This window comes from Botrytis sinoallii, assembly GCF_014898435.1.
Source record: "Botrytis sinoallii strain Bc 23 chromosome Unknown BSIN_001, whole genome shotgun sequence".
Classification (NCBI taxonomy): Eukaryota; Fungi; Ascomycota; class Leotiomycetes; order Helotiales; family Sclerotiniaceae; genus Botrytis; species Botrytis sinoallii.
Genome location: NW_024066028.1, coordinates 3757906 through 3771416, shown reverse-complemented (window position 1 = coordinate 3771416; position 13511 = coordinate 3757906). Strand labels below are relative to the sequence as shown.

The 13511-nt window shown below is 42.5% G+C and overlaps 4 protein-coding genes across 4 annotated transcripts; all 4 read right to left on the bottom strand.

Annotated features, from left to right (window-relative positions):
- Positions 1-3080: 3080 nt before the first annotated feature.
- EAF02_000857 (uncharacterized protein) lies at positions 3081-3761 on the bottom strand (the record flags this gene model as incomplete). The annotated part of the gene is made up of 1 exon (XM_038896905.1): positions 3081-3761. One exon carries the CDS (start codon positions 3759-3761, stop codon positions 3081-3083), a length of 681 nt encoding a protein of 226 aa, XP_038763764.1.
- A 2854-nt stretch (positions 3762-6615) lies between these two features.
- On the bottom strand, positions 6616-9681 carry EAF02_000856 (uncharacterized protein; the record flags this gene model as incomplete). Its single annotated transcript, XM_038896904.1, has 3 exons — positions 6616-7894; positions 7957-9473; positions 9541-9681. The coding sequence occupies 3 exons, from the start codon at positions 9679-9681 to the stop codon at positions 6616-6618; spliced, it is 2937 nt and encodes a 978-aa protein (XP_038763763.1).
- Positions 9682-10257: 576 nt separating this feature from the next.
- On the bottom strand, positions 10258-11527 carry EAF02_000855 (uncharacterized protein; the record flags this gene model as incomplete). Its single annotated transcript, XM_038896903.1, has 4 exons — positions 10258-10936; positions 10992-11054; positions 11183-11337; positions 11453-11527. The coding sequence occupies 4 exons, from the start codon at positions 11525-11527 to the stop codon at positions 10258-10260; spliced, it is 972 nt and encodes a 323-aa protein (XP_038763762.1).
- Positions 11528-12143: 616 nt separating this feature from the next.
- Positions 12144-13430, bottom strand: EAF02_000854 (uncharacterized protein; the record flags this gene model as incomplete). Its single annotated transcript, XM_038896902.1, has 3 exons — positions 12144-12304; positions 12363-13265; positions 13334-13430. The coding sequence occupies 3 exons, from the start codon at positions 13428-13430 to the stop codon at positions 12144-12146; spliced, it is 1161 nt and encodes a 386-aa protein (XP_038763761.1).
- Between the last annotated feature and the right edge of the window lie 81 nt (positions 13431-13511).

Genomic DNA, 13511 nt, shown 5'->3' with positions numbered 1-13511 from the left:
ATGGGGATTCGATGTGATGTTATGTGATGTGATATTTTACGTGTATTGAGTTTTGTGTAGTGGGTGGGAAATAAAGGGTGATGTCGTGAAGGAGTGAGCAGTAGGAGTTTGGAAGGGTATCAAGAGGCAGAATGTGTATGTGTACTTTTGATCTGCAGAACAGAGTCTCGCATCTATGATATCTATGATCCAAAAATTCGATAGTTAATAGAAATGTCAATGACCATTTGTTCTCTCACCTAGGTTAGTGAGATTATTATCCCTACTCCTCTCTGACTCCCCTATCAAACCCCCTCCACCCAACTCCATCCAGTAAGTAAATCAACCCTCCAGATTCAAGAAAATCAGAATCATTCCCTCCCCAAAAATATCAGAAAAAGCTATGCACCACACCACACACACCAAACCCGCAAAAAGATTAATTCCGGTACGGGGAATTGAACCCCGGTCTCCCGCGACCTGAACGAAGCTGTGAAGCTTCGAATGAGAGGCGGAAATGCTAGCCACTACACCATGCCGGATTGATTGGTTTTTGATTTGATGAAGAGGGTATTTGAGAATTCAAATATAAAGTAAATGTGTTAAGCGAGAAAAGTTTTCCGGAAGAGTTTTAAGCGAGGAGGGCGGGGCGGGTGTCCACTTCTTGGAGATTTAATTTGATTTGGTCTAAGGGGGGATGGGTGTTAGAAGTTTGTATTGGGGTTGGTTTGATCTTTGATTTATTTTATTTTATTTTATTATGGTGTGGTGTGGTGTCACTGATGTGGTGATTATGGCAAAACCGATGTTGGAAATTGGGGTGCGGTGCGAAGCTAGTATGCAGTTAGCTTATACGTCTGCGTTTTGATGATCGATCTTGGGGATTGTAATCTTAGCTACCTACTAGGTACTTGATATTGCTTATGTCTTATGCAGTGAGGATGTTGATCGGATCAGGAATGATATCTATAAGTTTAATTTGATGTTCTGGTGGATGTGAACTATCTATGATTTGGTCTGCAACAGAGAAGTTTCTCGCATACATCAGCGGGAATGAAACAACGGGTTTCTACGAAAATAAATGGTGTGAGAGTGGACTGTTTCATGTTTGTATGATTATCATCGTGAGGTACCTCTTAGTTGCGGATGAAAGCATTCACTGGATAATTTTTACAGCAGGATTAAATCGTATTTTTCAGGCTTTAATGCCACTAATAATATATTTTAAGCGTATTCTACATTTTCTTCTCTTAGTCTGAATATCCGTTTTTACTACCATTGGCATCATAAAACACGATAACTTCTCTTTCCTCACTATAGCAGTTATCATCCAGCATGTTTGCCCCAGATTGAAAGATCTCCATCCAAGGAATAGTATCCAGTGGAGACACGATCGAAAATATTGATGCTAGAGACCGAAGCAAAGATATACAAGTCGCCACGTTGAACCATCTTCCACAACTCACAGCCCATCTCATCGCAAAATCTATGTGAATCGGCGAGACTTATCATTCCTGACTATCGGAGTAACCCATCCCGGATCAAGATAATTACTGGAGTAAGGATTACTTCGAGGCCGACCAGTGGTGTTATTCGGACTTATGAATCCTGCAGTCCAAGAGTCACCTGTGGAAGGGTGGGTGAACCATGATGATTGGTAGTTGGAATAGTTGGCGGTTTGAGATGTGGGGGCATCGTTGTTTTCGGGACGGGTAGTTGAGAAATAGGATCCCATGGTTTATTGTTGCGTGTTGCTTTGGGACGAAACCTTTGAGGGAATGTGATGTTATGATGTGGAGAATTTGGGTATCGTTATAGAAAGAATGGCAGCACGGGGTAAACTGCTTTTATACTTCAAAGATGTATAGACTAGAAAGCAAAAAAAGCTCCAGTGAATTTCTTGGTTTGATCTGAATGATTCCAGAAGTTCGATTGCTAGAATGATCTGCGGAAATTTGCACTTCGATGATCTTCTCGCGTCTCATCGTTTCCCCTGACAAAATAATCAAACTGAGCCTATCTCATAAGAATAAAGGCAATTATTTGATATTCACAATAGAAAAGCGCTAATGGAAGCACATATAAATACATCAAAAGTCAGAATTCAATACCAAAAGATGTTTCGCAAACCCTATTCTTCATAATGGCTCCAAGCGAAGTCGTATAATCTGTCCTATTTTCATCATGCACATCTCACAAGCGCTTATTGCGAGATTGGTTCCAAAATACTCACTCCCCCATGATTCAATCCAAGTACTTTTTCTTGTCTTCATTTCCTCCCTTCTACTTCCAATTTATTCAAAAAATTTGGATGAAGAAATATCACTTCGGCGTGAGTTTAACATTTACTTCTACCAATCATACCAACCCGGTGAAAATCAGCAGTTTCAGCTCTATCAAACTTGGATTTTGAGGACCATTTCGAGGAGAAGGAAGATCAGGCTGAGCTTGAGTAGTAGGAAGAGTTTTCACTCGTGATATGAGTACTCTCGGGTTGAAAATAGCTCGATCTGGCTACGAATGAAAATATCGAACTCATGGTTTAGGTGGCTGAGTGCACCTGATTTACTGAGATGTAGACTACCTAGTTGAAAATGAACTTTGTGCTTTCATTAGAAGATTAAACTGCTAGGTGTGAGTGCAATTGAGAACTTTCTTCACAATGAGGACTCTATATAATAGGAGTGTATGTGTACAGCATCCACGGATCCTAGAAGTTTGATGGACATTCATGAATTCTAGGCTATTGTGCTTCCATATCGAGACATGCATGCTTATAGAACTAGCTGGCATGGTCCACCATATACACTTTTAGATTCCAAAAAAGAAAGGAAATGCACCAAAGAACAAGTAAGATCTATCAAACTAGTTCTGTTGATTTGTGTAGCTAATCATAATTCGACTTCCAATAAGTACCACAGCTATAAGTGTGTTATCCCAAACTGACCCCGCAATATCTCTGGCATTCAAATTCGTATCAAGGCTCATATCAATCCTCATCCGATGCTCGCAATGAGCGGATTTCGCACTTATTTTTGCAAGACCCAACCCAAACCTACAGTCAAAAAATGCCACCGTGTTATCCGTACCCAACCGCATCACTAGACGTACAAATTGAGAAAACTCTCTTCATCCCAAATCTCATGCCAAACTTTCCAAGAAACAAATGCATAGACCATCAGAATAGCCAAACCAACCCCAGTAGAGACTCCAAACACGTAAGAGGAGAGATGCCCCCAGAACATGCCCAAGACAAATTTATAAATGCCAGACTTGACTTCTCGGTTCCGCAAATTTTGCAACCCTGCGACCATTTCCAACGCAATCCTATTTCGCATACAGGTAGTCGAAGTCAGACCGTCGAGATGCGGTTTCCAGAGAGTCAGGAAATTGGTATCGCGGTTGTTGACTTCGAAGATACGGCGGATGAGGGAGAGAATCTTGTCGTCTTGGTTACGCGGGGGAGTTGGAGGGGAGAGATAGTGAGATGTAGATTTTGTGGATCGAACTTTGTCGATGGGTGAGGGGGTTGTAAGATTCGAAGATCCGGGCAGCGCACTTTCGGCACTAGTGGGCTCTTGCTGTGGAGTGGATGATAGAGGTAGGCGACATCTTTGGCCGGGCGAGTAATGACCATAATATGTCATTCCTAGGGGCGCAACATTGAAAGTAGGATTTCGGCTGTGTGGTCGGACTTCGTTTTTAAGAGAAGATTGCATGTTTGTAGATTTTATTTCGGAATCAGAAACCATGATTTTAGGGTTTGCATTGCGAGGCTGCATACTTGCGGTATTAGTTGTAAAGTTGCGTGTAGATCTGGTGTCTTGATTTGATTCGTATGAGGAGAAAGCCGTTATAGAAGATTTTATCATATGAAAGTTCAAACTATTTGTATGCATATATGGTTTCAGATGAAACACGCGGAAATGTTTCGAAGAGTTCTCAAAGGTCTTATGTGAAGTGGAAGAGTTTGAGAAAACGCAGGAGTTGATAAGTGATTTGTTTTGAAATATGTCCACGTAGAGTTTTGATACAATCTACAGCCATTTAATTGAAAGAACATGATATCACAACGCAGCAGATTCGAAGTGTTACATCATCATGTACTCAAACAATTGTATAAAGATCAAAATTTATATTCCAAGTCCACCTAATACCACCTCAACCCCTCCGAAAGTTGCATAACCATCCAACACAAGCTGCTTTGTTTTCTGTCGATGGCCATGAGAATACCAAGCCTATGCATAACACAAGAGACACAGCCAGTGCTGGGAATACACCGATATATATTCCGGAAGGTTGGTGTTGAACGGTCAATTTCGTGCATGTACACCGGTGTTCAGGTTCGTTAATCGTCACTTCTGCTGAAGGAGATGCTTGGCTTGGGAGCCATGTGGCTCGAAATCCTCTCATAGTCTGCTGAGATTGGATGTGGTGATGGTTTGAGGATATGAAAGGTTGATTTGATTGAAGTTTGTGAAGAATGAGAGGGGAAATGAATGAATGGTATTGCGATATATACCCGTGGGAAATGTCGCGGGAAAGTAATAGACTGATATGGTGAGAATAAGAAAGATGTGATATCTGGAGGAACAGTCTAATGTGGTTGATCCATGATTTACTTACACGAACCCTCTCGTGTTTTCAATATACTCCCAGAACTGTAGCTCGGTCTGGTACACAACCAAAAACTTGACAATTCTCGTGTCTCCTAGACATGAATCATGTCTAAAAAACTAATTCTATTGAGAAATCCGACACATGGAGACCAATTCGGCTTCGCCCTGTGAGCAAAAATCCTTCAAGCAAGCTCTTGATCAAATTCTAATCGCCTCCAAAAGGCCCCCCGGAATCGCACATCCTGAAACTCGTAAATGCTAACAACACCAATACCTATTCAGTCGAAACAAAGAGACCACAGGAGTGTAGAGGAGCCCACAAGAGACCTTCAATTCCAGCTGTAAGATAGCATAGCTTGCCTCATTCTTTTAATGACGTAGCATAGATATTGACAGTAGTGTAAGCAAATTCATCACTACCAATCTCAACGTATAGTCTAAACAAGGAAGGCATCTCAGATCTTACTGATTCCAAAACACATAACCTCAAACACAAAAATCATCGCCAGGATCGCGAATCATCCGATAAAAAAAGTCTCCCTAGAAGAATAGAAAAGCGCGCTTTTCCGAGTTCTAGCAAACCTCCAAAGAATCAAATCGTCGAAGAAGTAAAGAACCAAGCTTTTCGTCCGACGAGTTTTCCAAGTGCTAGACAAATGCTCTAAATTTCCCTCCCCCTTCTCTTGCACTACCAACAGCATAAACCAGCAACCGAAGCGAAACCAACACCAACGCCAACCAAACCACCAAAATCAAGAAGACCGTTACAAATAAGACGAATTCGACAGCGATACTTCCCCTCGGAGCTTGCGAATACAATATCAACCTCATGAGGGAAGTTTGGAAATATTCCCCATGGTTAATAACTCCATTCATCGCGTATAGAAATCAACATTGCGTGTAAAAATTAAATCTTCGAGAGAAGTAGTGATATCATCTTTATGACCATTAACAAGTTCAGAAACTTCTCTATCTTGATATCCATGAAACACTCAGTATCTCATATATGTACGTCTGTAAGGAACTCTCAGCGAAGTGAATCAACACATATTTCTTTCCGATAACTTAGCTACCTAGGTACCTATATTGAGTGTACTCGAATATGAAAATCATATACTGTTAACTATCCATCCCATCCTATCCCACAAAAACAAAATAAGAAGTAAAATAAAAAAATACACATGCATGTATATATCATAACCATATACATATCCACAAGTCACAAGTCCGAGTCTACACAGTAGCAGTAGCATCACAATTTTCTATTAACTACTCACTCACACATCAAAGAATCATCCTCATTCACTCTATCCAAACAAAGCTAAACCAACTAACTAAACTCTAATCCCCTTAATCCAGACTCTTCTCTTCTCTTCTCTTCAATATAACAAACATATAACAGTAGCAGTTGAAATATCAAAAGAGAAAAAAAGAAAAGAAAAGAAAGAAAAGCTCTGACAACCTTGCGTACTGGATTTTTTCGAGGGCCTTCTTTTTTTTCTTCTTCTTTTTTCACTTTCTGATCTAATTTCTGGCTGTCAGTCCTGTATAACTACCTACCTACCTAGTATACTTATAGACCAGTCTGTGGGTTTGTGACTTATAACACCTAGGTACACACACACACACGTGAACAACTACCTAGTAATTACGAAGAATGCTTGAACTTGAACACTCGCTAGAGCATTCAAAATACGTTCTTACATTCATTCCTCTTACCTGACTAGCGAACTGTAAGAGAAACAAAAGAAAAAGAGAAATCGTTCAATCCCCAATTTAAAACCCCCAGGTATAGAATAAAGATACAAGCAAGAGGACAGAAGAGAGAGAGAGAGACAGATATTAAATTTACAATTTCCTTGTGATTTTAAGTTTCAATTTTGTTTTGTTTTGATATTTCGGAACTCCACACACGATATTTCTAAAATACACAGAGAGAGTATACAACATCATCTAAGCTCTATAGCAAACAACCATTATATCAGAAAAGAAGCTCATCCATCTAAAATTTCGATCTTCATCCATCCGTCTTACCAACATTGTCAAAATCTACTCCTTCCCCCTCTGCATCTACGTCCCCCACCCTATCCAGAATCCTCATTCCACCTCCCTCATCCCACGCAATCCTCCCCTCCAACGCCGCCCTCATGACGTCCGTCCCCGCAACCTCCTTCTCCCCGGTCACCGGATCCCACTCAAACCCCTCCTTCAACCACATCCACCTCAAAAACGCTCTCAACTCCTTATCCTCGGGAAGCACCCTCATCCACTCAGGTTGAAATCCTTCTTCCTCACTGCCCTCCCCATTCCATCCCTTCGCTTTCTCCAACAACATATCCCTACAGAAAATTCGCCAACTATCAATCGCATAGGGTCCCTGGGTCATGTGTCCGATTTCCCAGCCCGTACGCGGGTCTGCGGATTCTTCGGGAAGGACCTCGCTTTTTTTGACGTCGCGACCGAGTCCTTTGGTGGGGTAATCATGGACCGCATACCGTTTATTTTTTACTGGTGGATTTTCGCAAAAGGTTTTGGCGTAAGTTTGATAAGTAGCTGCGCGTTGATTTTGTAAGCCTAGGTGTCGGATTACCGAGACAATGTCTTCTTTGGGAGCATCGACTATTGATTGTGGGGTAGGGTATTGGTCCATTAGGGTGTAGAAAACTGGGATGGCTTGTTTACCATGAGTGCGATTGAGAAATGTGACGGCTATGAGAAGTCGAAATGGATCATGGGCAAATTTTTCTTGGATAAGTCCAAAATGAGGTGCGGATAAAGGTGGAAAAGGGATACATGAAATTATGCCAGGGGGCCGTTTTTTAGGAGATTCCTTTTTGGGAGATGAATTTTTGATTGTAGATTCTCCTCTTAAAGCTATGGATTTCCTGGATTTAGATGGAGTGGCAGATGGTGGTAGAGCAAAGTAAGGTGAATGCATAGGCGGCCTTTGTTTCTTTCCTGATCTCAGAAGACTAGGAACGTCAACTTCAATCGTATCAAAACCGCTACTATCTGATGCTAGAAAGGGATTCTCGGTTATGCTTAGATCAGATAGCTCAGAGGAGTCACTCTCATATGCATTAAGATCGAGTGATTCCGTCTTCCTCAGGATAGGTAGTTCCATATCGTTAAATGATTGTAGCGTTTTCGACGGTGTTTGAGATTCGTGATTGAAATGTTCCGGGGACTCGCAGGTGATTGACTCGTAAACATCATCATCATCATTATCATTATTGGTTCCCGTGTTTATATCTGTTCCTCCCAATTCATCAATGGTGCCTTCATCAATTTCGCAGCTATGGTGACTCAAACTAATATCCAGAAGTTGACTACCACTCGTAGACTCTGGGTCTTCTACGAGTGGTTGGCTTTTGCTGATCTCCTGGTATTCCTAGCTGGAGAATCAAGTCCTGATGCTGAGGCAAGAACGGCAACTCTAGCTTTTGGTACTCTTCCGCGCTTGGCTTTTGGCGATTTGGATTCTCCTGAAACATTAGGAGATTTGGGGGCAGTCTGAGCCTTGTTTGCTGCCTTCACTGGAGGCCTGCCCTTCTTTGCAACTGTTGCCTTTGTTTGTGCGGGTGATTTTGTAGGTGTTTTAGCATTTTTGTTCTTTGATGAGAGAGGTGTAGCTGTGGGTGTCTTGACTTTTTGGTTCTTAGACGAAGCAGGTGTTGTAGGCTTTGTTGGTGTATCTTCAGCCTCCAAGCGATTATTGTTTCTAACTCTCTTCCTCGAACGCTTCTTTGCACTTGCGTTGGCCTCGACACCCTCCTTGGGCTCGTCAATTTCCATATCTGAATCGGCTACAGGTGCGGCATTCTCCTTGGAAAAATCATCTTCGGCTTTGTTTTCTTGAGCGGATGGCGAGGTTTCCTTGCTGTCTTCTTCGGTGATCTCCTCATCTGCTTGCTCCTCATCTGCCTTATCATCGGAAGTTTCTTCTGGAATCTTCGCATCAACTTCTGTTTGCGCTGGGGCATCGGACTCGGCGACAGACTCGGGACTATCTTCGGCGTTGTCTTCAATCAAATGGTCAAGAGAAGGATATGCGACAACATCGGAGTTACCGACAGCTGGTTCAGAGGTTCCGTCTTCGGCCTCATTCTCTTGCTTGCCATTGACTTCGGGAGCATCCTCCATAGTAACATCTCCATCTAACGCATCCTCAGCCTGGGCTACTGAAGCTCTCGCAGCAGCAATCTTTGCTTCCAGACCAGTAGGTGCGAGATTTCCCTTCTTGAGGTCCTTCCAACTGCGCTTCGATTTGATCTTCTTAATTTCCTCTTTTGCTTCTTCAGCAACCTCCCCATTTACCTCCTTCTCGACCTCTTCATCATCACTATCACCAATAACCTGCGCCTTCAACCCAGCTCCAAAGAATTCCGAAGTTTTCGGTCCCTTTGTTTTCTTCTCCCAACTCCTCTTCGCTCCCTTCCCCTTCCCATTTCCATGTCCTCTCTTCAAATCCCTAACCTGTTTCTCCAACGCTTGAATCCTCTCTCTATCCTTCCTCTTCTCCTCCGCCATCCTCTTCTTCGCCTCCGCCTCCTTCTTCTTTTCCTCTACCCTTCTCTTTTTATCTTCCTCCTGCTGTCTCAAATTCTCCTCATGTTTCTTCGCCTTTTCCTCTTTCTTCTGCTCCCTCAACCTAGCCACTTCTTCCTCTCTGATCCTCTTCGCCTCTGCCTTTTCCGCAAACTTCTTTTCTCTCGCAATCGCCTCCTCAGCCTCTCGTACTAGGGCCGCAGCTTTCTTGGGTGCACTTTTCTCTTCCTTCCTCTGTCTCTTGGCCTCGCGCTCGGCTTTGAAATCGCGTTTGCGTTTATTGCTACCGGTAGCTTGTTCACCGTCGACCGGCGCAGTGGTCTCATTCTGATTAAAAAGTTTAGTTATTTTCCAAATGCTCATCATGGTAAGTGCAAAGATTTGTGAAGCATACCTCATCTTGAGATGTTTTTGCAGACGGAGCGACCTCTCCCTTGGCTTCACCCGCATTTTCATTGGTCACTGTAACATTATCGACTTTCTTTTCCGTTGCGGCTGGCGACCCCGCCGCCGCAGTACTCTTTCGCTTTGCCATGTCTCAAAGGTTTGATGTAATTGTTCTTTGCAGATCAATTGATACAGAAATTAACAACTAAAAACCAAAGAATACAAATTTCGAGGCTAAAACCAAGAAAAATAAATTTGCGAACAATTTTGTACTAATGTAATAAAGTTTACTAATAGAAAAAAAAGTTTCCTGACAGGACTCGAAAATCTGGGGTATCAACTTTTTTTTATTTAGCGAGGGACTTTTTTCAGTTACTGCAGCAATATTCACCCCAAAGGGTCCACTGAAATTAATAACTACTAGTACAATTTATATTTATATTTGAGAGAATGATTATTTGGTATTGGGAGGTTTTGTAGTTTACAGGAGTGGTGATCTTGAAATTCATCATGTAGGGGGTTCGTGAGAATCTTTAAAAGTCGAATGGATATTGGGACACATCTATTTTGCTACCACTCTTGAGCATTAGCTCCCAAAGTGAAGCTTTTATCTACCACCCTCATTTAGAACTTCTCCCTTGTACAATTCGCGCAGTAAGATAAAACTAGTAGCACATTTATTTCCTGCCCTTCGCTCCCCGGTTAAACAAATGAAATTGAGAATCTAGTGATGTGCAGGACCGTTGCCAGTCTTAGGTGGGTTATACACGATCTTTCTTGTCTTGATAGGGGACCACTTGTAACGCTTAACCCAAATGCTCAATGCGAAAAGCATAGATCCAATAACCAAAACCTTCATACCCATCTTCTTACGTTGATCCATCTCAGGCTCGGCTGACCAGTTGAGGAACTCGACAACATCCTTGGCCATTTGTGATGCTGATGCTGGGGTACCATCTTCATACTCAACAAGTTCGTTGTAGAGAACACGAGCCATAGCAATACCGGTACCTGGGAAATATGGGTTGAAGTTGAGTCCTTCTGGAACCTTGGCTCCTGCTGGGGGCTCATCTGGGTAACCAGTCAACAAACTGAAAATATAGTTGGCACCGCCGTGTCTGGCCTTGACCATCAAACTGAGATCAGGTGGCAAAGCTCCGTTGTTGGCAGCACGAGCGGCTTCATCGTTCTTGTATGGGGATGGGAGGTAATCAGAGAGTTTTCCAGGTCGCTTTTCGATTTCACCCTCGTCGTTTGGCTCGCTGTCGTATTCGTTCGCTTCGGCCATAGCCTTTGCCTCATCGACTGTGTGTGTAACACCGACCAAAGCTCTGTATGGAATACGGCTCAAAGAATGGCATGATGCGCAAACTTCTTGGTAAACTTGGAAACCTCTTCGTAATCTATCCTTTATTGTTAAAACAGGCCAATTTGCTTGATAGAAAATGGGATTCTTACGCTTGGTGATCGAATGTCTTTGCGTATTGTTGGTGAACCCATGGGTATTGTGTTGGATGAAGACTGGTGTCGTATCAGTATTGTGTTCCAACTTAAATGCTGCTTGTCTTGTAGTCTTCATTTGGTATTGCCGGAGTTCCCATCACCCCGCAAATGTTCGACCTGACTTGGAAAGATATGTGACTACTCACCCTTCTTCAACTGGTGTCATAGCGTTTAATGGCTGGCCATAAAGATGATAGTACCAGGCGAGAGATCCTGCCGCCACTGCGGTAGCAGCACCTGCAGCCATGTTGATACCGAAGGGAGAAGCGGCTTCCGCGGAAGTGGAAGTGGATGCAGCACGCTGTAAGATATAACATTAGTCTTCAGTTCAACACATTGGACTGCCCCCATGCCATCACTGCCGCCCACATCGAAGTGTTGTATATCTTGACCTCGGGGATGGGGAATAATTATACCTTTGTAGCGTTAATTGCATTATTCCGTACTCCCCCGAACGAGCGCGTCGAGCGCAGGCATGATCTGGCCAACATATTGTGCAAAATATGCCTCGAGCTGGGAATCAGTTCAAGGTGGGTTTGACTGATCAATTGAATAATAGGATTCGAGATTGAAGTTGTGAGGGTGCGGCGACAAATAGTTCGAAAATGATCCGAAAAAGAAGCTAAATTATGCCTTAGGCACAGGCTTACCACTGAATGGATTTTGATTGGCTGAAACTCATTACACGATTATTTCTCGGACAATCATGGCTACAGAATCTCAATTATGAAAATCATCCCCGGTAATATGGAAGTTCAGAATGTTATTTCTACATTGTAATGAAGATATACTAAATGTTGAGATTTTTGACTATTTTACAAGCTGTCATGTATTTTATCATTTTGGCAGATATGATTCTTGCATTTTAATGCTGACAAATTGTATTAAGCACGACATGATTGGTCTTCTCACCCACGAACAAATTATACCAAAAATTGACTGCAAAATTATCTATATCCATTGCATTGCAAAATGTAACTATTCAGAAACCCTTTTTTTTTCTCAAACCAATAACTCCTTACTGACAAAGGAAACATGGCAATCCTCATTATATGCGCCCCAATTCCAACCTAACAACCATCTACTTCATCCGGGGTTTCTTGTCCTTCAATTGCCATTTGAACCATTCTTGAGCTCTCTTCTTTGCTTAACAGCGTTCGCTAGTTCTTCAAGAACCGACTCGGTGTCATCCCATCCAATACAAGCATCAGTAATACTGACGCCATGTTTGAGACCGGACTTTCCTTCTTTTGGAACCTTTTGAGCGCCTAACGACAGACAGAGTAAGCAAGTATTTCATTACGTAAAACAGTTAGGTGATCTTACCTTCATTAATGTTGCTCTCAATCATGACACCCATAATGGCATCCTCTCCTGCGGCAATTTGTTCAGCCAAAACAGCTGCAACCTTTGGTTGATTCTTGTGATTCTTCAATGAGTTTCCATGACTGCAATCAACCATCAATCTTTGTCTGACACCATTCTTCTCAAGCGCAGCTTTCGCCTCTCCAATACTCTTTGCATCATAATTAGTACCCTTAGTACCACCTCTGAGAATGACGAAACAGTCTTCATTTCCAACTGTACCAACAATGGCAGCGACACCAGGCTTGGTAACTGACAGGAAATGATGAGGATGTCGCACGGCACCAATTGCATCGATAGCTACACCAAGACTACCATCGGTACCATTCTTGAATCCAACTGGGAAACTCAAACCACTGGCCAATTCTCTATGCAATTGACTCTCAGTAGTTCTAGCCCCAACAGCTCCAACGCTCAATAAATCTGCCAAGAATTGTGGTGAAATAGTATCCAACATTTCACTAGCAATTGGCATTCCCTTCGCCGTCAAATCTACGAACAATTGTCTGCTGATCCTCAACCCCTTATTGATCTTGAAGCTATTATCGATATCAGGATCATTAATGAGTCCTTTCCAGCCAACAGTTGTTCTTGGCTTCTCAAGGTAAGAGCGCATGACAATCAAAAGATCATCTTCGTATTTGTTCTTGAGAGCTACAAGCTTGTCGCAGTATTCGAGCGCGGCCGCAGGATCGTGAATTGAACATGGACCAATGACTACCAGTAATCTGCCATTCTTATCTGCACCAGTCACAACATCGACGGACTCATTGCGACCCTTTAAGACGGTTGCTTTGGATTCTGGGGTTTGAGGAATTTCATGTTGAAGCAAATCGGGAGGCGTCAATGGGTTGTATCCTCGAACTGTAGGGAAACTTTGTCAGTCGCACTCTTTAATACAAGCGGTAGCGACGGGAATATCCAGTACTCACTGCGCCAATCTTCAGTACTGTCCTTATGTCCAACGTTCTGATTTTCTATGTAGAAGGCCTTCAATGAGTCAGAGTGGTTTCTTGTGAAATGAGGCATCTTGAATGAATAAGAAGAGTGTTTGTTTGGTAACTTACCGACATCTTTAGATAAATGTGCTTCTTTTATATTTTTTAAAGA